The following is a 20520-nucleotide window of genomic DNA, read 5'->3' as shown; positions in this document are numbered from 1 at the left end:
CAAATGACAAATGAGTTATGAGCAAATAATACCATATAATTTTTTAAAACATAGTCATTCTTAAATATTTTTTGAATAAATAATTATTTTTAAATTTAATCAACTGAAAATAATATATGTACAATTGTGTGAGTCAAATTCTAGTTTTATTGATGCATGTTATATATTAGTGTTGCATGTTTTAGGTAACATTTTAATGATGCATGTTTTTAAAAATCTCAATTATTAAAATTATGCACGTAAGGATAACTCATGAGTTTTTTTGGTTGATTAAATGACATTATGTCCAAATTTATTTAAGGATATTTCATTAAGGTAACTGAAAAAAGACAAACAATAAAATAGGAAATTTAAATTCATTTAAGCATATTTCATTAATGTAACTGAAAAGACAAGTAATAAATTAGGCAGTTTTATTCGTTTTGGGATATTTCATATATGCAACTGAAATAGACAAGCAAAAAAAAAGGAGTTTAATTAATGAAGTAAAAATATTTTCAAATGAGTACTTCTCTTTTAATAATATAGATGAGATTTGGTGTTAATTAGCAACTAAATTTGAGTCACGGTTATGTTACAAACAGAGACTCATATTTACGTCGCTGTTTCGTATCCAATTTGTGACGCTACATATAGTCACAATACCGTCACGACCTTTATGTTTAATACTATAGTAACAATTACGTCTTTAGTTGTGACGAAATCTAGCAACGACTTACATCGTCACAATATTGTGACAAAACAACTACGGAATTAGGACGAAAAAACATAGTCACAAAAACGTACTAAAAACGTAACTAAATAGTGACGAAAACAGTTAGTCTCAAGATGTAGTCGCAATAACTCCTTGTAGTGCTGGTTTTTATTGTGTGTGTACTGCCCTCTTTGAAAACACCAAAAAGCAGTTGTTCTATTCATCGACAAGGCAAAGTTGATTAGTATTCCATGCTAATAATTTCTCCAAAGCATATGGAAACTTATACTTTGCTTCCAAACTTGCAAAATAGTGTTTTCATATAAAACTAGTGGCAACACGATGAGATACTAGTAGTTAATAACATATCATTTCTTTTCACAAATATAAAAGACCATTTAAAAAAATTGTGATAATGTAGTTCAGTTATGACATCACTAAACCTCTACAACAAATGGGAGTAATATTTAAGGTAATTGCGCTACAATCTTTTCTCAGCCTAGTTATCACGTGTTAAAACATCTCTCGGATTGAATATTAATCGTATTATTATATGACCTCTTAAGAGCTATAACGGTACTGTGTAGCCATTCGTGATATTTCTTGTAATTTTTTTTCTAATGTTTATACTTCTTTTAGTTAATAGCACGCGCTGTGTCACCGAAACGTTCTTCAATAAGAAATTTTCACACTAAAAATTGATCAGAAAAAATAGAATAATATTTTCATTACTGACATGAAACTTGAACTCTAGAAGAAGCGGTAATCACGGCCAGACTCCTCAAAAAAGTTTGTAGATTGCGTAACCAATAAAAAATTGTTGTGGAATTCTTCTCAAATGGAAAATATATACGTATTGGCCATTTACTTGACTTCTTAACGTGTTGAAAAATGGAACCAAGAAGCTAATCAGAAAATATTGTATTTGTAACGCAGAATATTCAAACAGAAAACATGTCACTACGTATATGCACCTCACTTTACATTAATCTCTATATAAAACCACATTCTCATAGTTTCTTGGCAACCAAGTCATATAAACAAAGCACTCATCTCTAAACAATTCATACTTTTCACTATCTAAAAGAATGGCTTCCATCGTTTTCTTGATTCTAGCCATTATGTTGAGTTCCAGAACTTCAGGTGCCACATCTCGCGGCGGACTCTTTGAAGCTTCTGCCACAGACAAACATGAGCAATGGATGTCTCGATTCAATCGTGTTTATTACGACAGTTCTGAAAAAACGAGTAGATTCAAAATCTTTAAGAAGAACTTGGAGTTCGTCGAGAGTTTCAACATGAATGCCAACATAACATACAAGTTGGATATCAACCAATTTTCTGACCTCACTGACGAGGAATTTCGTGCGAGGTATATGGGGCTAGTAGTTCCAGAAGGTATGAACGAAACTTCAACATCGGGTTCCGACAAGTCGTTTAGACATGAAAATGTCAGTGAAACTGGTGAGGATTTGGATTGGAGACGAGAGGGTGCCGTTACATCCGTTAAGGACCAAGGCCAATGTGGTAATTAATTAACATAACTCTAATAATTTAACAACACGCATTTTACCAGATTTAGATACAAATGATAAGACAACGTGTTGATACTATTACAAAGTGCAAAAAATAGTACAAATCATTAGACTTTGTGCCTTGGTGCCATGGTGCATATAGTTTTGTATTTTCTTTCTTATCATCACATGTCAAGAGAGTATATCAAAAATTAAATTTCTGGCAACGGAACAGGGTGTTGCTGGGCTTTCTCGGCGGTGGCGGCAGTGGAAGGCATTACGAAGATTGCAAAAGGTGAGCTACTATCCCTATCGGAGCAGCAGCTGTTGGATTGCAGCAGAGACTTTAACAATGGATGTGCAGGAGGGATAATGTCGAAGGCTTTCGAGTACATAATCGTCAACCAAGGAATCACAACCGAGGACAACTATCCTTACCAAGAAACACAACAAACATGTTCTTCAACCACCCAAACATCCGATTCTGCTGCTGCCACCATCAGCGGATACGAGACGGTTCCAAACGATGATGAGGAAGCATTGCTAAAAGCAGTGTCTCAACAACCCGTTTCCGTGGCTATAGATGCCTCAGGGCTTGCGTTTAAGCAATACTCGGGCGGCATTTATAATGGAGACTGTGGGACGCATCTGAACCATGCGGTAACAATTGTTGGTTACGGGATGAGTGAAAAAGGGACCAAGTATTGGTTGTTGAAGAACTCATGGGGACAAACTTGGGGAGAAAATGGTTACATGAGAATCAAGAGAGACGTGGATACACCCCAAGGAATGTGTGGCTTGGCCCGTCTTGCTTTCTATCCACTTGCATGAATGCTGTAATGTTGTTCAAGATCTTTAAATGGGTTTGTTCAGAGTAATTGACAATACTCGTACTAGATATCTTATGGAAATATGGTCCGACATTTTCGTTGGAGTCATATCTATTGATGGAAGCATTTTCTTACGTTGGTGTGATAATATAAAAGTTCTTGTGGTGATTTACATCTTATAGCCAAACATATGGAGACGTGATAATAGAGATACAACTATATTAACAACAGTATATATATATGCAAGCATGCCTACACGTGAATAGTAAGTTAATAACGCTTAACCACTTCAAAAATGTCATAAATAAAAAACGTGTCTGAGTTCATTTAAAAATTATGTAGACACATAAGAATACATCGAAGTTAAGGTTGAGGTTCTGACTCCTATTACGATCCAAGATTTACGTCCCAATATTTAAGAATGTTTTCTTTTGTTGCTAAATTTTAAATGTCATCACTTTACTGAAAGTTTGGTTACATTGTTAATTGAAAATCACAATCTGTTTAATAGCTAATCCGTTCTCAGAGCCCGAAAAAAAAAAAAATTTAAAAACCACTAAGAAACACAAAGACTAAGTCCAAGCATACCAAAACCGGTAAATTTGAAGTTAATAACAATCTAGCACAAGAGACAACCAATTAAGCTTCTAGTCTTTGCGCTTCAAGTTTAATCGGACGAGTGAACATGAGAAATAGCTTAAAAGGTCCGCTCAGACGAGAACTTACCTGAAGATGGTTCCACGCAGCTTGACGGAGGTGTCTGGCTCCCACCCCCGGAACACTACAGGAGGAGGACGTCGACAAACAGACCTAAAGCCAACTCAGCTGAAGACGAAGGTGCTGTCCACAAGCATCGTCGATGAACTATAAACACATGAGATAAGCTCCGATCAAGCGCAGGCGGTACAATGGCCACCTCATCCGATCAGGAGGAGATCTCTGGAGAATGGGCGGAGTAATCAAGGAAAACACAAAAGAAACCGTAGAAGGAGCTAGAAGCGTCCTCCAAAAAGCAGGTGACAAAACCAGAGAGCCGGAGCTCCGCCATCAGGCAAATAACGCCTACTCATCAGGTTGTCCTCAAAACATTAGGAGACAACGTCGCGAGCGAGAAGAAGAGAACCTTACGATTACTGCAAGTACACCATGGCAGTCGTCTCATGAACTAACGAAACAAAGGTCTTCGGTGGCGAACCTCACCGAAACTTTTCACTCCGATCTGAGTGGACGAGCTCTAGAAAAACCTTGGAGTAAACTGAAAGAGCAATCGACTGGAGCGAGATGATGAGGCTTGAGCGGAGAGGGAAGCAACGTGATAAGTTACCTGTTCCACTGGCATTTGTGCAGAAGAGGCTCAGGTCCAAGAAGATCAAACAAAGTGGCTGAGAGTAGAAGAAGAGGAAGTGTGGGGAAAGACTCCTTGTGAGAAGGAGGGTTTACTAGTTTTTTTTAGTTCAATAAGAATGTCGTTTTACTTATTATGTGTGGCTACTTAACGGGAGTTATCCCTAAGTTTATCCTTATCAAAGAATTAATCAACAAACTCTTATCTTCTTATCCCTTTCTCTCTATCTCTCTCTCCTTTCTGTCACAATCTCGAATCTCGATAAACCCTAATTAAGGGCTTATTATTGGTATCAGAGATTCAGAATGGCTCCAAAGCAGGATTCCAACTCTGAGAGGATTACTGCTGTCGAGAGTCAGCTCGGTGGTCTCACCGGCCTCACCGAGAAGATATGCGCAGAGACTAAGACGAACAACCAACGTCTCTTAGAAATGGAGAAGCGAGCGGAAGAACGGCATCTTCAATCCATGACGTCAAAACCAACTAGTGTTGTTTAGGGGGTGTCATCGAACCTAGAAAACCCAGGATCGAAGAACGTAAGCTCCGATGAACCTCAACGATCTCTAAACGACGGATCAAGTCATCAGTCAAAAGGGTTGCAGAGCCAATCGGACAAAGGGCTTCTTCAGGTCCCGGAGTCGGCGGTGGCCTTACGATCTGCCGAGATCCACACGCCACAATACACGACGGGGTCGTTGGGGTATTCAGCACAACAGAAAACTCTCATCGACTCAGAAGAAACTTGAGTTACCGGATTTTGAAGGAAATAACCCTGATGATTGGATTTTCAGGGTTGAGAAGTGTTTTTCGGTGAACCAGACGGAGGAAGAAGAGAAGTTATCACTAGCCATGGCGAGTTTGGTAGGATGTGCGGTGACTTGGCTGCGAATGATATAGGATCGCGATGAGCTGTTAGACTGGAGGGACTTAAGATGAAGTTGAAACGAAGGTCCAAACCCACTCGTGGAGGCACAATCCTCAGTCAGATGCTTTGTTTGAGACAGACGGGAACCATATCAGAGTATCTTGAGCAGTTCGAAGAGTTGTCAGCAGAGGTTCCTCATGTGCCTCATGATGTGCTGGAAGAAATATTTTTACATAGAATGAATAGGAGTTTGAGAGAGCAAGTCGTCAGGTTGAGACCTATTGGGATGTATGAGATCGTGGATATGGCGAAGATCATAGAAGAACAAGAGAACGAGTGCAGTCCCTATCAGTCTTGACCATTTCACCGGACTAACTCTGCTCCAGATCTCAACGCAAATCAGAGAAACTACAACTCTTCCCCATCAAACACGGAGAACTCACTCCAGCTAGTAAGTTGTTTGATTCACAAAAGGATAGCAAGGTAGCAGACCAGAGGAAAACAATACAAAACCCGTATAGACATTGTGGGGAAAGGTATTTCACTGGTCACCGTTGCAAGGCCTATCAAAGGTACAACAAGTGTTTGGAAGTAGAGGAGGAGTCAGAAGGTGAGGATGAATCCGAGGATGAATGGGAAGCGGAAACAAAACTTCAGAATAAACAAGAGCTTCAAGTCCTTTCGCTACAAGCTATGGCAGGGCTTACAACCAAACGGACGATGAGAATCAAAGGACACATTAAAGGAGAAGAAGTGGTGGTTCTCATTGATTTAGGAGCTTCTTGCAATTTCATTGCGACATGGGTAGTGGAGAAGTTAGGCTTACCCGTAGTACCCCCTCAAGAAATTGGAGTTGCTATTGGAGATGGTCGGGTCATGACTAGCAGTGGAAACTTTGTGGGGTTAAAGCTGGACATTCAAGGAATTGAGATACATGAGGAGTACATGTTGTTCGATTTGGGGGCTACAGATATGGTGTTGGGTTATACATGGTTGGCAACACTAGGAGTGGTTTATTTGTTGGAGTTACAGACATTGTTTGAGAACTCAAAGGAGCAGGAGCAAGCTGTGACGCCTAGCTCTGAGGTAAAGAGGTTACTTCAGAAGTTAAAGGTGGTGTTCAACATGCATATCGGACTACCACCTAAGCGGTCGAGGGAGAACGCGATCACTCTGCAAGCAGGAACGTCTCCTATCAACATACGACCTTACTGTGGGAACCGAAATTCGCACTGTCGATTTCCGTATAAATAAGAAAAGTTAGGAAAACCCTAATTTCCCAGAGGTCCCGGATATCTGCTAAACCACACGCTAAGCAATCAGGACACGAAATAAAGACGAGAAAAATAAGAAATCGTAAAAAGAGAGCAAAAAGAAGTCTTATTCCGAATTTGCGTATGAGCGTTTACAACAAGGTAGGAGCCTTGGCTACAAGAGCTGTCGGCGAGTTCCCTAGTTCTAATAACCTAAGACTGCAGAACCCAGTTGAGTCGCAGCTCGAAATAACAAAAACGGAAAGTTGACTAATTGCTCTAACTGCTAAGTTTGCTCTGTAAAAGTCTCTCTCCTGTGCCTCTCGCCTAGGACTCCTTATATATTCTTCCGAGGCCGGTTTCAGCTTTTCCCATCCTGCCCTTAAGCCTTCTTAAGTGAAAAATGGAGATATTCCATTTTTTTCCGATCTTCATGTTTATCCGCAGAAACTTGACATTTTTTCTGCGGAAACTTATCTTTTATTATTTTTATAATAAAAAACGTAAACCGCCATAGTATCAACGAGTTTATTCTTAAAGAATCGTAAGTGGGCTTGTGGTCGCGTTTTAGACCTCGTTGGGCTGTCTTCGACATGAAACGTTTGTTACGATTTCCTTTTCGATAAAAACAAGTTCTCGCGGTTTTTATCGTAAAGTTTCAACGGTAACTTTGATCGGAATGATGTGAGAATGATATGGCTGCGGTACGTGGGAGCTAGAATCGAGGAGCAGACGAGAATGCATGGATTTGGGTCGTAGCCGTTGATCGATGTCCGAGACAGTTTGGTTGCTACGTAGCGACCTGATCCGCGCCGGATCGGTCGCTATGTAGCGACCGAATGAGAGTTTTGGTCGGTCGCTACGTAGCGACCGACTCGTTTGCAGGTCGTCGCTATGTAGCGACCGACTCGTTTGCGGGTCGGTCGCTACGTAGCGACTGACCGAGTGGCTTAGCCGGTCGCTACGTAGCGACCGGCTCGTTCGCGGATCGGTCGCTACGTGGCGGCCTTGTTTGGATCCTTTTCTAACATTTTATGAACGTGTTCTTGGACTACGAGTGTTTGGTTTCGATGAATCAACCGAGATTAGTGCAAGATTTTACCGCAAAATTCTTCGTAAAAGTAATCTTTACGAAGATTACTTTTCGTAAAAACGTTCATGCATATTTTTACTGATATTTAGATGTTAACTTCGTCATGTCCGTTTTTGACCCCAACACTTACCGCTATTCACACCTGCAAAAGAACGAGATCGAGAAGTTAGTGCAAGAAATGTTACATGCGGCAATCATCAAGCCGAGTATGAGTCCCTTCTCCAGTCCAGTCCTTTTAGTATAGAAGAAGGATGGAGGGTTCCGTTTCTGTGTTGATTATCGAGCAGTGAACAAGAGTACAATATCGGATCGTTATCCCATTCTGGTGATTGAGGAGCTTCTCGATGAGCTTGTTGGAGCAGCGGTATTCTCTAAACTAGACCTCAAGTCTGGTTACCATCAGATAAGGGTCCAAGACGGAGATATTGGGAAGATGGTATTCATAACGCATGAGGGCCATTACGAGTTTTTAGTGATGCATTTCGGGCTCACTAATCCTCCAGCAACCTTTCAGTCGATGATGAATGATATCTTCAAGCCTTACCTGCGAAATTTTGTGTTAGTTTTTTTCGACGACATACTGGTATACTGTAGAGGGGAGAAGGAGCACCAGGAGCATTTACGGATAGTGTTGCAAGTTTTGAAGGAGCACAACTTCTATGCAAATGAGAAGAAGTGTGCTTTTGCACAGAAGTGAATCGCTTATTTGGGACATGTGATCACAAAACAGGGTGTTTCGGCGAACCCATAGAAGGTGGAAGCTTTGAAAAAGTGGCCTCAACCTAAGAATGTAATAGCTTTGCGTGGATTTTTGGGTCTTCAGGTTACTATAGAAGGTTTTTAGCAAGCTATGGAAAGATAGCACGTCCTATGACTGAATTACTGAAGAAGGATGGGTTTCATTGGTTAGTTGAGGCTTCAAAAGCGTTTGAGCAGTCGAAGGAAGCGATGTGTAGTTTGCCTGTCTTGGGGTTACCTGGTTTTACCAAACCATTCATAGTCGAGACAAACGCATCAGGCACTGGAGCGGTTCTATCTCAAAGCGATCGTCCTATTGCGTTTATCAGTAAAGGATTTTCAAGCAAAGGAAGAGTGAAGTCAGTTTACGAATGGGAGCTGCTTGCAATTGTATTTGCGGTGATAAAATGGAGGCATTACCTCACTGGACATCAGTTCACTATCAGAACTGATCAGAAGATTTTGAGACACTTGCTGGAGGAGAGGGCTGTTTCATTAGAGAAACAGAAGTGGGCTTCTAAGTTGTTAGGTCAGAATTACACAATGGAGTACCTGCCCGGGAAGGAGAACAGAGTGGCAGATGCCTTATCTAGGCGTGTGGATGTTTCAGATGATCCTGCTGAGTGTTTGGAGTTTCAGCTTACTGCACCGTTGTCTATTGATATGGATGAACTAGCTCTCCAAGTGGAAAAGGATGAGTCATTGCACGTTATCATTAACGGAGTAAACAAAGGAGAGAAGGAGTTTGAAGAATGCAGTGTGGAGAAAGGGGTATTGCATAAGGATCGAAGGTTGGTGGTTCCTGCAAAGTCGCCTTTTATTCCGCGCTGTTGAGACAATTTTATAAAAGTGCAGTGGGTAGTCATAAAGGGGTGTTGAATACCTTTAAGCATATGGCTAGAGAGGTGTACTGGAAAGGAATGAGGAGCGATATTACAGAGTTTATCAGGTCTTGCGAAATGTGTTAGCGGAACAAATACTCGACTCTCTCACCGGCCGGGTTGCTCTCTCCTTTACCAATTCCAGAGCAAGTTTGGGTTGACATCAGCCTTGGTTTCATATAAGGTCTACCCCTCTCTAAGGGCTTCGACGTGATTTTGGTCGTGGTGGATCGGTTGACTAAGTATGCGCACTTCATACCGTTAAAGCACCTGTTCACTGTGAAGTCTGTTGCGGAGGTCTTTGTTAAGGAGGTGATTAAATTGCATAGCTTCCCTAAGACAATGGTTTCGGACCGTGACAAGGTTTTCTTGAGTAACTTCTGGACAGCTCTCTTCAAGAGTCAAGGTACAGCTCTACACAAAAGCACGACTTACCATCCTCAATCTAATGGGCAAACAGATGTGGTTAACATGTGTTTAGAAGCTTATTTGCACTGCTTTGCGGGGCGTAAACCTTCGACGTGGAGTCAGTGGCTTCCTTGGGCGGAATATTGGTACAAACTTCCTATCATTCCGCTTCTAACACTACTCATTTTTTGTTCACTCTAGGGGAGAGATCCTCCGCGACTGTTGAGATTTGGTGATGTTCCTTCGGCGAATGCAGAAGTGGAAGGATTAATTCAGAATCGAGATGCTCTGCTTCAGAAGCTGTGTGCTAACTACAAGCCCAAATGTAGGTAGCTGCTAATAAGAAACGCAGAGAGGTTGAGTTTCAGGTGGGTGATTGGGTTTATTTGAAACTGTGACTTTACCGACAGACGACAGTAGCAATGCGTAGAGTAGAGAAGTTGGCCCATCGGTTATTTGGTGCTTATTTGGTGGAGAAAAAGGTGGGAAAGGTAGCTTACAAGTTTACATTGCATGCTCACAGCCAAATTCATCATGTTTTTCATATCTCCCAATTGAAACAAGCGGTGGAACCTCACACTAAGGTATTTGAACTCTCTTTAATCTTATCTTCTTCATTTGAGTGGAACACAGAGCCAGAGGCTTTGTTGGAGATTTGAAAGTTGCGCGCTGATAAACAAGCTGAAGTTTGGTGAAGTGGAAGGGACTTCCGGATTTTGAATGCACTTGAGAGCTGATCAAGAGATTGATGGAGCAGTTCTTTGACCAAATCTACTATAAATATGTAAACATTTCTTATTATCAATTCAATCGATTTTCCTTCAGCTTTTTGAGTTCATTCTCTTTGTTCTTTGCTTAGAACACTTCTTGTTTCTTGGTGAGTCATATCCAAGTAAACAGCCTCTTATCTCGTTGGACTTGTGCGTCATATCAAGCAACGGATAGAGTTTCTTCTTTTGTTGGACTTGTACGTCATATCAAGCAACAATAAAAGTTCGGGAACATCAACAGCCTTCTGCAACTGTTGTGCGACTCTTCATTCCACCAGTTCTCATTCCTAAACCGTTTGAGTTCATATCCAAGTACGATTGAGTGATCCTTCCCTAATTTGGGCGTATCAAAGTGGTATCAGAGCCACTCAACCGATACTACTTTTTTATCTTCTCATCTTTCATTTTCTAAAACACTTCTTCTTCTTCTTTCTATCTCAAATCTGGGCCATCTCTTTACCTATGCCATAGTATTTAAAAAAAAAAGATCTATTATGTAACAATCTCGATAAACCCTAAGGGCTTATCACAACGCGTGTTCGCCATTCTGGCGGATATCGGATCTCGGATCTGACATAGACTGAGCGCAGACGGTACTCTAAAGGAAGATCCAATACCCCCTAAGAAATCAGACTTTATCACTTCTCGGCGGTGTTCCGAAAGAAACCAAAGACGCATTTGATTTTTTGGAGCTGCAATGGAGAGAACTCCCACGGGATCAGGGCCGCCGTACAAAGAGAAGCCTACTAATATATGATTTTTCTCTTATTTTGCAGCTATTTTCTTTTATAGTATTCATCTCTACCACCCAAAAATGTAATATTTACATCTATAAATTCTAAATCTGTATTTTATGATTATATTCAAATAGAGCTATATATTTAATCTCTATGCGTTTACTTTTCTACCACCCTTAAATTTTAAGCATACTTCATCAGAAATTTATTGTAGGATAATTTTTAGATTAAAAATATGTACATTTAAAAACTTGGAAATGGGTTCAAATCTCTTTAAAAACTCTAAAAATAAAATTTTAAGCTAAATTAGTAGAAAATTCAAAACATAGAGTTTTAACCAAAAACATATTTAAATATAAACACACAAAACTATACATTTAAAATCTATAGATTTAAATCTTACATTTTCGAAAAAAGAGACAAAAATCATACAAGAGAATACCTGCAAAACAAGATAAAATTATGGGAAAAATATAAGGTAAAAATATAAAATTATGGTTTAGTATACTTCATTTTAAATCCACTAACCTTAACTTTTAAGCAGACTTTATCATAAGTCCAATTTATCATATAATTTCCAGATCTAAAAATATGTACATTTAGAAAACGTGGAAATAGTTCAAAATCTCAAAAAACTTCAAAAATAAAATTTTCAGCTAAAATAATAGCAAATAAATAATATACAGTTTTAATCTATAACTCTATTTGAATATTATCACAAATACACATATCAGAAGTCCACTTTATCATATAATTTCCTGATCTAAAAAATATGTTCATTTAAAAACGTGGAAATAGTTTAAAATCGCAAAAAAAAACTTCAAAAATAAAATTTTAAGCTAAAATATCAGCAAATAAATAACATACAGTTTTAATCTATAACTATATTTGAATATTATCACAAAATACACCTTTAAAATCAAAATCTTACATTTTTGCGAGGAGAAGATGAAAGCATAGAAAATTAAACATGCAAAAACAAGACCGGAACCAGACCAGGATGAAGATCAGGCTGTTCAGAACGGCCCAACCGAGGTTTTCCCTTCGGACCTTACCGACCGTGCTGATCGTGCCGTGTACAGCATCGACCCGCGTACGTCCAGATTGGATGTTAGGCCAGAACCACGACCTGACGATATAATTGACCGACCCACAGGTGTCCTTTCCCGACCTTCTCGGCATGCTAAGGCTGATAGTCGAGCCAAAATTCACTAGGGAAGTGAAGAATCCGAAGACGACCGAAACTTCTCACTGCTGGACCCTTTGGTTTGTACTGCACATCCTGACGACCTTGCCTCCGTATTCGACCCCATGATGGACTTTTCATTCGACCATTTCTCTAAGGAAAGGATTCTCAAGCTTTCTGAAGACTTAACCCGCGCCAGGATGCAGCTCGTTCATTAAGGACACCCGGACGGCTGTAGGATCGTCCCACGTGCGTCCTTCTCCTTATCGCCATGGACCATATCAACCCGGCTGAACCTGGAAAGTAGGAAAAGTGTTTCTTGACCAGTCTTCCTCAATTTCGCCAACTTAGACTCACTTTATTATTTTCTAGTCAATGTTGTCTTTTCCCTAGATGTGTTTTTCCACAATTTCTTTGTCTTTCTTTGACCAAATCTACTATAAATATGTAAACACTTCTTATTATCAATTCAATCGATTTTCTTTCAGCTTTTTGAGTTCATTCTCTTTGTTCTTTGCTTAGAACACTTCTTGTTTCTTGGTGAGTCATATCCAAGTAAACAGCCTCTTATCTCGTTGGACTTGTGCGTCATATCAAGCAACGGATAGAGTTTCTTCTTTTGTTGGACTTGTACGTCATATCAAGCAACAATAAAAGTTCGGGAACATCAACAGCCTTCTGCAACTGTTGTGTGACTCTTCATTCCACCAGTTCTCATTCCTAAACCGTTTGAGTTCATATCCAAGTAAGATTGAGTGATCATTCCCTAATTTGGGCGTATCAAAGTGGTATCAAAGCCACTCAACCGATACTACCTTTTCACCTTCTCATCTTCCATTTTCTAAAACACTTCTTCTTCTTCTTTCTATCTCAAATCTGGGCCATCTCTTTACCTATGCCATAGTATTTAAAAAAAAAGATCTATTATGTAACAATCTCGATAAACCCTAAGGGCTTATCACAACGCGTGTTCGCCATTCTGGCGGATATCGGATCTCGGATCTGACATAGACTGAGCGCAGACGGCACTCTAAAGGAAGATCCAATACCCCATAAGAAATCAGACTTTATCACTTTTCGGCGGTGTTCCGAAAGAAACCAAAGACGCATGTGATTTTTTGGAGCTGCAACGGAGAGAACTCCCACGGGATCAGGGCCGCCGTACAAAGAGAAGCCTACTAATATATGATTTTTCTCTTATTTTGCAGCTATTTTCTTTTATAGTATTCATCTCTACCACCCAAAAATGTAATATTTACATCTATAAATTCTAAATCTGTATTTTATGATTATATTCAAATAGAGCTATATATTTAATCTCTATGCGTTTACTTTTTTACCACCCTTAAATTTTAAGCATACTTCATCAGAAATTTATTGTAGGATAATTTTTAGATTAAAAATATGTACATTTAAAAACTTGGAAATGGGTTCAAATCTCTTTAAAAACTCTAAAAATAAAATTTTAAGCTAAATTAGTAGAAAATTCAAAACATAGAGTTTTAACCAAAAACATATTTAAATATAAACACACAAAACTATACATTTAAAATCTATAGATTTAAATCTTACATTTTCGAAAAAAAGAGACAAAAATCATACAAGAGAATACCTACAAAACAAGATAAAATTATGGGAAAAAATTAAGGTAAAAATATTAAAATTATGGTTTAGTATACTTCATTTTAAATCCACTAACCCTAACTTTTAAGCAGACTTTATCATAAGTCCAATTTATCATATAATTTCCAGATCTAAAAATATGTACATTTAGAAAACGTGAAAATAGTTCAAAATCTCAAAAAACTTAAAAAATAAAATTTTCAGCTAAAATAGTAGCAAATATATAATATACAGTTTTAATCTATAACTCTATTTGAATATTATCACAAAATACACATTTATAATCAAAATCTTACATTTTTGCGAGGAGAAGATGAAAGCATAGAAAATAATACATGAAAAACAAGAAAAAATTATGAGAAAACATAAGAAAAAATAAATCCTATTTTCGTAGACTTCTGGTGAAGTCTGCTTAACATTTATGGTTTAATAGACTTCATTTGAGAGTGATTTACTTTTGACACAATTTTTGAGACAGCTGACCTCTCACATCTCCCTCGACGCCGGCGGCGCCTCGCTCACCGGCGTCGCCTCTGTCTGACAACTTCATGGTCCACCTCCTCCGCTATGGTCCTCTGTTTTGTCTTGTCTTCACCGGTCTGTTTGTAGTCAATCTCGTTGTCGCCATCTTTACGGTTTTTTCGCCACCGCCACCGCCACTATTCCTCTCGTCGTCGCCATCGTTGTCGTCTCTCCCGTCACTCCTCTCGACGTTGCCTCTCCTCTGTTCAAAGAAAGTGAAAGTGCCATATCTGCTTGTCTCTCTGTCTCCGCTGCGTCTCCACCACTACATACCGTCTCCCATGATGTCCCTTGGCAGAGCCAACTCTGATTTCACCCGTCATGGAGCTCCTCTGCCTTCCCTCCAACCTTCTCTCATCCGCCCCATGTACCGTGGAAACCGTGACTGTTTCACAACAAAACCTATCATCCTTGCATGCTGATCTGCTAGTCGCCTCTGTTCTAACTTGTCACCACTACTTATCCACCGATGCCACCATCTCCCCTCCATGTAATACAACAAGCCTCCACCTGGTCCCGACATATCTGAGTTACAAGAAAGTTTTGAGTTGGTTGGGCTGGGCTTAAATCTGGGTTATTAAAGCCCATTACCTCAACTCTTTCAATCATCTTGGGCCAAACATAACGATTCACCAAATCGATTCTTTCATCATGCACTTTAAGCTCATTGAGCCAAGAATAGCCACCATGAGTACCTTCATTCGTCTGGAATTGACATTTATTGTTTTGTCCGACGAGTAATCTGGAACTGGAATTTCAAACTCTACTTTCTTTTATCAAGGAATTTTAGTGGATGTTCAATCTATTCTCCTCTCTCTAGCGAACTATGCATCTTCTCTGAGACGGTTTTCAACTGCTCTCAAAATCCATTGGTTGGGTACTTCAAGATCTATTTTGACTTCTTTGCATTCCTTCAAACGTGTACTTTAGAAATAGAAGTGAAACTTCTCTATGGGTATCTGCTCTCTTAGCCACATTTATCTCTCGTCTTGTTTTAGTTATTTTCACTTATCATCTTACCGTCGAATTTCTCTCCGGATGTAATTGTCTTAATCCCTTGGACATTTAGTTTTTTTTTTTTACAAATTGGACATTTAGTTTAAAACAAGCATTTGATGTTAAAAAAATAGACTTCATTTGAAGTATACTAGTCTTAACTTTTAAGAAGACTTCATTAAAATTCTATTGTATCAAATAATTTTCAGATCTAAGAAATTTATACATTTAGAAAACGTGAAAATTCTACTGTATCAAATATTTGTTTGTTCAGTTTATTATTTTTTTTGGAAAAGCTTCAAAATAGAATTTATAAGATAAAATAGTAGCAAAGTAAATATAGAGTTTGAATCTATAACTTTATTTAAATATACCACAAAACAAACATTTAAAATCTATTGATTTAAATCTTACATTTTTGTGAGGGGAAATGAAACCATGAATAAAAATACCTACATAAACAAGATAATATTGTAAAAAATACATGAATAAAAGTTAAGAAATTAAGTTTTTCTTCGAATTCAAAGCGATTAGGAGAAGTGAGAGTGTTCTAGAGAGAGTGAAAATAGATTTAGAAAGAATAGAGTGAGTTTTAAAAACTTGTGCAACCATTTTATAGAGATTGTGTAATTTTTATCTATATATTAAGAAAAAAATTGTAATTAGGTTAAACTATACATAGTAGACGTCTTTTGAAGATTACTAAATTTTAAATTATGGAGTAAAATGTTTTCGAAGTCTACTATGATAATTTCATTAAGTTTATTTATTATTTTGTTTTAATAGTTTTACTTTATGATTTCACAATTGTTGAATATGAGTTTGAAAACTATTAGTTTAATTTATTCATACAAAGCTAAAACTAGTTTAAAATTATTTTAATTTTATAATCTCCAATTTTCGTATACTACAGAAGAAATCTACTATAGCATAAAATCAAGTAGACTTCATTGGAAGTCTAGTAAACGATGAACCACAAACCCTAAAGGTCCACTTGATAACTAAAATCTCTTAATTAATCATTGTATCAAATACGAAAATCTTATAAAACATACACAACTCAACATTTATATGTAAATTTAAGTCAATAAAAGAAACTAAATCTAAAGTCTAACCCTAGAAATATATATCTTTGAACCAATTGTTACCAAACCATATGAATTATACAAACATGGTTGGTAAATCAATCTATCTTCTTTCAAATTGTTCAATTGTATTAAATTTTAATTTATATACCTCATATTAGTTCATATACTGAGGATTATAATAATTTTTTTAAAAATAATTTTTTTAACATTGTCAAAAATAATATTATTATATCAAATTATGAATTATAATTTTTGATAACTATCCACCTAGTAGACTTCTAGACAAGTTTAAGTATAGAGTTCAGAAGAATAAAATCTTAAAATAACTTTCTGATTTTTGTTTTGGCATAAGGGATAAATGGTAATTTTACTAACTATTTAGGTTACTTTTGAATTTGATTAAATATAAGATTTACTTTTTCATTTCTATTTAAATTTAGATAATTTTTTCTAAATCCTCCAACATCAAAGGAATATATTTATTGTTATATATGACGGACTATTATTATTTATTTTAATTATTTAATAGACATCTATCGGTGTTTTGAAAACCCGAAGTTATTTCGATTAAATAAAATTATGCATATGGAATATATAAATATATTAATAGATAATTATTATGTTATTTTGAAAAATAAAATTAGATTGTGTACTTTTTCTAAATGAAACTTTAAGAAATGAATAATTAATAATTATATTTAACATTATTGCCATTTTATTTACTTATTTAAAATATAGAAATAATAAAAAAATATTTTATAAGTTTTTGTTACAATTGAAATGAGAAATATATATATTCATAATTGATTAAAAAGATATGGAAAGATATTATTAATTAATTAGAATTTGATTTTACATGTTTACTTTTAATGAATATCTAAACATTCAAATTTTATTTTTAATGGCATAAATCATAAATAACACATCAACTAAATTTTAGTTCCATATAGTGTTAATAAGATAGATTAATTAGATACTGATTGTACTTATCTATAAAATTATTGTTAAATGTAGTCCCACTTATTTGATCGAAATTGTGAAAGCACTATTCGTAAGTGTTTAGACATTCAAAAAACATTGTTCTGTATTATTATTTGTAATTATTTTTAATTATACATATGATTTCATAATTAATTTTCATTTATTATACATATATTACTTGTCATAAAAGTATAAAAACTTAACCAAAATATTAGTTGAAAAAAATCTGCTTATGAAGGTTAAGAGAAAGCAATGGACTAAAAGATAGGTGCATGTACATAGTGTTAATGGAAAATATAGATTTTGCCAAAACATTTCTTTTGCCAACAGGTAACGCATGTATCTATATCTATAGAAGCATGGGTTGTTTTCTAAACAACAACAAAATTATTATCTAAGTGATATCGGAAAAAGGTTTTTAAAGATGAAGTTGGTGGTTCTCATGTCGTTCTTGCTCTTGCTTATAGCGTGTTCTTCAGGTAATTAGATTTGTACATAAAGAATATTTTAAACATCTATCTAAAAGAAACGTTACACTTGCATGGCATATCAAAGGCGAAAAAACGGTTATTTGATTTCTGAATAGGCGAAAAAACACCTATCTAAAAGTAATTCTCAGTATCAAGATCTAGATCTGATCTGCTGATCTATCCGAAAAAGAATCGAGTCTAAGGGCATCTCCAACTCCACTCTATTTATCACTTTAAAATATAGTTTAGAGTAAAAATGCTCTAATGGTACTCTGTTTTTCACTCTGTAATAGAGTAAAATATAGGTTTATTCCAAATATAGAGTAAATTATTTTTTTTTTGTTCATCACTCTATTTTCTACTCTAAAATAAAGTATCATTGGAGCAAACTCACTATATTATAGAGTTGATCTATTTTAGAGTGAAAAATAGAGTAAATCATTGGAGATTGTGTAAGACAATCGATAATCATGATGTCAAAAAAAAAAATATATTAATTATAAATACAAAGTTACAGACAGTATTCGTTTTAGGATTTGAGGAAGATGGAGTAATTCACACCGACCAATATTCCGTAAACAAGGTAAGAAATCTCGTAACATAAAATGTTTGTTTTAACATAATTTTTTTTTTTGATAAATCCTATCGGCTATCCTGTTGTCCGGGAGATGCGCACTTAATGTTACGGAATAGACTAGTACAAAAAGCACACACTGCTTGTTTTAACATAATTTAATGTCTTCCATGTTAACATAGGTTCAAGAGACTATTCCGAGGATGACGGATTATGAGGAACCAGGCCCAAATCCAGGACATGACCCAACGAAACCCGGTTACGGAAGGCGTCCGCCACCGCCGAAGATTAACTGAAAGCCATGCTAAGCAAAAAATAATGTGCAATATAATTATATTGGATAACATGCATATTTTGGATCATTCCATCTTTATAATTATGATATGTACTGTCAAAACCAATCATCTATAAAAAAAAAAAAAAAAAGAGTTTTTGAGCTGGTTTTATCATCTAACTAAAGTATAGTTAGTTAGTTATGCCAATAACAAAAAAAAAACAAAAATATAATTAGGTGGACAAATAGTTGGTAAATATATAGCAGAGTTTTCACCCACGAATTTGGTCTCTGATATATTACCATCAATATAGTTAATTTGTGACTCGAATTTTTGATCTACTGTTCATTTCATTGGAAATATTGCGCACCTTACTATCAATTTGGTTTTGAAAACACTTATCAACGTATGTTTATCTTTCGAGCTCAATTAGGAGTGTCCAATCCGACTTCCAAAATTTTCGGTTATTGAAACCAAAAGGAAATCGATATCATTCCCTTCTGTTTCGCTACATTTTTATTTCTGTTTGGAGTTTCAGTTTTTGGCAAGGTATAATTTAAATTGGAAAGATTTTCAAAGAAACTGTAATAAGGTTTTGAATCGGTTTGGATCGTTCTAATTTGATTGGACATCCCAATCCAATAGAAACAACAAACATATCGTATAAAACATCAACCCTAGCTTGGCACAAAATTAATCGAACCCCGTTCTAGTTCGAATCACTAGGGCTGTGAAAATATCAGTAAATTTTGATTCGATTAATTATATATTTTTATTTGAACTGAAAAATATAAATATATGTAACTCTACCGTAAAAAACAAATAAAGTAGAAATGAATAAAATCACAAATATCAATATTTTTAGAGCAATATATCTGATATGTTATAAGGATATATATAGATATACATATAGGAATTATATATAAATAAATATTTATTATGCTATATGTAAGTTTGTAATAATTTTTAAAAAAATTATAATAATTTTAAAAAAAATTATAATAATTTTAAAAAAAATTATAATAATTTTCTTTGTAAAATTGATTAATTTAGTTACTAAAGCTGTAAAAGGTAAATAACTTTTATTTTTCTAATAACATATTATCTTTTATATTAGTTTTGGATTTTAAATTTTTATTTTATCATACGGATCGAATCGAATATCTGGTTAAAAATATATTTTTTTCTAGATATTTGTGGAGCGAATCAGATTGGATAATTGATTATTTGGACGAAACGATTGAATCACTCAAAAATTCAGATATTCGATTCATGTCCAGCCCTCAAATCATTACGTGTGCTGAAGGGAAACCAATCCCTAAGATCTTTCTATATTCGTCAAATTCATCGTTGATATGTGAATGTGCGCGGAGAAGGTCGGAAGAATCAGAACGTGAAGTGTATGAGGTTAAGCGTAAAATATGAAGTTCGGTTTATTCTTGTACCCAACAGAGAGGAGAGGGAATTTATTATGATTATTTTAATTAATATATGGACAAAAATCCCACACATTAATCTAGACGTTAACTTTTAAAAAAAGCAAAGCTTTTCGATTTAGGATGCATTTAGTGTAAGCAAGATTTTTTGACAAATTTTACATACATTAAATTTTAAACTTAAAAATAAATTGAGAAAAATTGGAGTAATCAAACATCTAAGCAACGTTTAACGTTCTAA

General features: G+C 36.0%; 2 protein-coding genes across 2 annotated transcripts; both read left to right on the top strand.

Moving 5' to 3' along the window:
• The first annotated feature begins 1741 nt into the window (after positions 1 to 1741).
• LOC106303502 (ervatamin-B-like) lies at positions 1742 to 3602 on the top strand. Its single transcript, XM_013739758.1, has 2 exons — positions 1742 to 2221; positions 2444 to 3602. The coding sequence occupies exons 1-2, from the start codon at positions 1783 to 1785 to the stop codon at positions 3037 to 3039; spliced, it is 1035 nt and encodes a 344-aa protein (XP_013595212.1). The 5' UTR covers positions 1742 to 1782; the 3' UTR covers positions 3040 to 3602.
• Positions 3603 to 17914: 14312 nt separating this feature from the next.
• On the top strand, positions 17915 to 18964 carry LOC106303091. The gene is made up of 3 exons (XM_013739451.1): positions 17915 to 18003; positions 18528 to 18577; positions 18751 to 18964. The coding sequence occupies exons 1-3, from the start codon at positions 17949 to 17951 to the stop codon at positions 18862 to 18864; spliced, it is 219 nt and encodes a 72-aa protein (XP_013594905.1). The 5' UTR covers positions 17915 to 17948; the 3' UTR covers positions 18865 to 18964.
• Positions 18965 to 20520: the final 1556 nt, after the last annotated feature.

This window comes from Brassica oleracea, chromosome C1 (assembly GCF_000695525.1).
Source record: "Brassica oleracea var. oleracea cultivar TO1000 chromosome C1, BOL, whole genome shotgun sequence".
In the NCBI taxonomy this organism is placed as follows: domain Eukaryota; kingdom Viridiplantae; phylum Streptophyta; class Magnoliopsida; order Brassicales; family Brassicaceae; genus Brassica; species Brassica oleracea.
The sequence above is the reverse complement of the archived record's forward strand: the minus strand, read 5'-3'. Positions and strand labels throughout refer to the sequence as shown.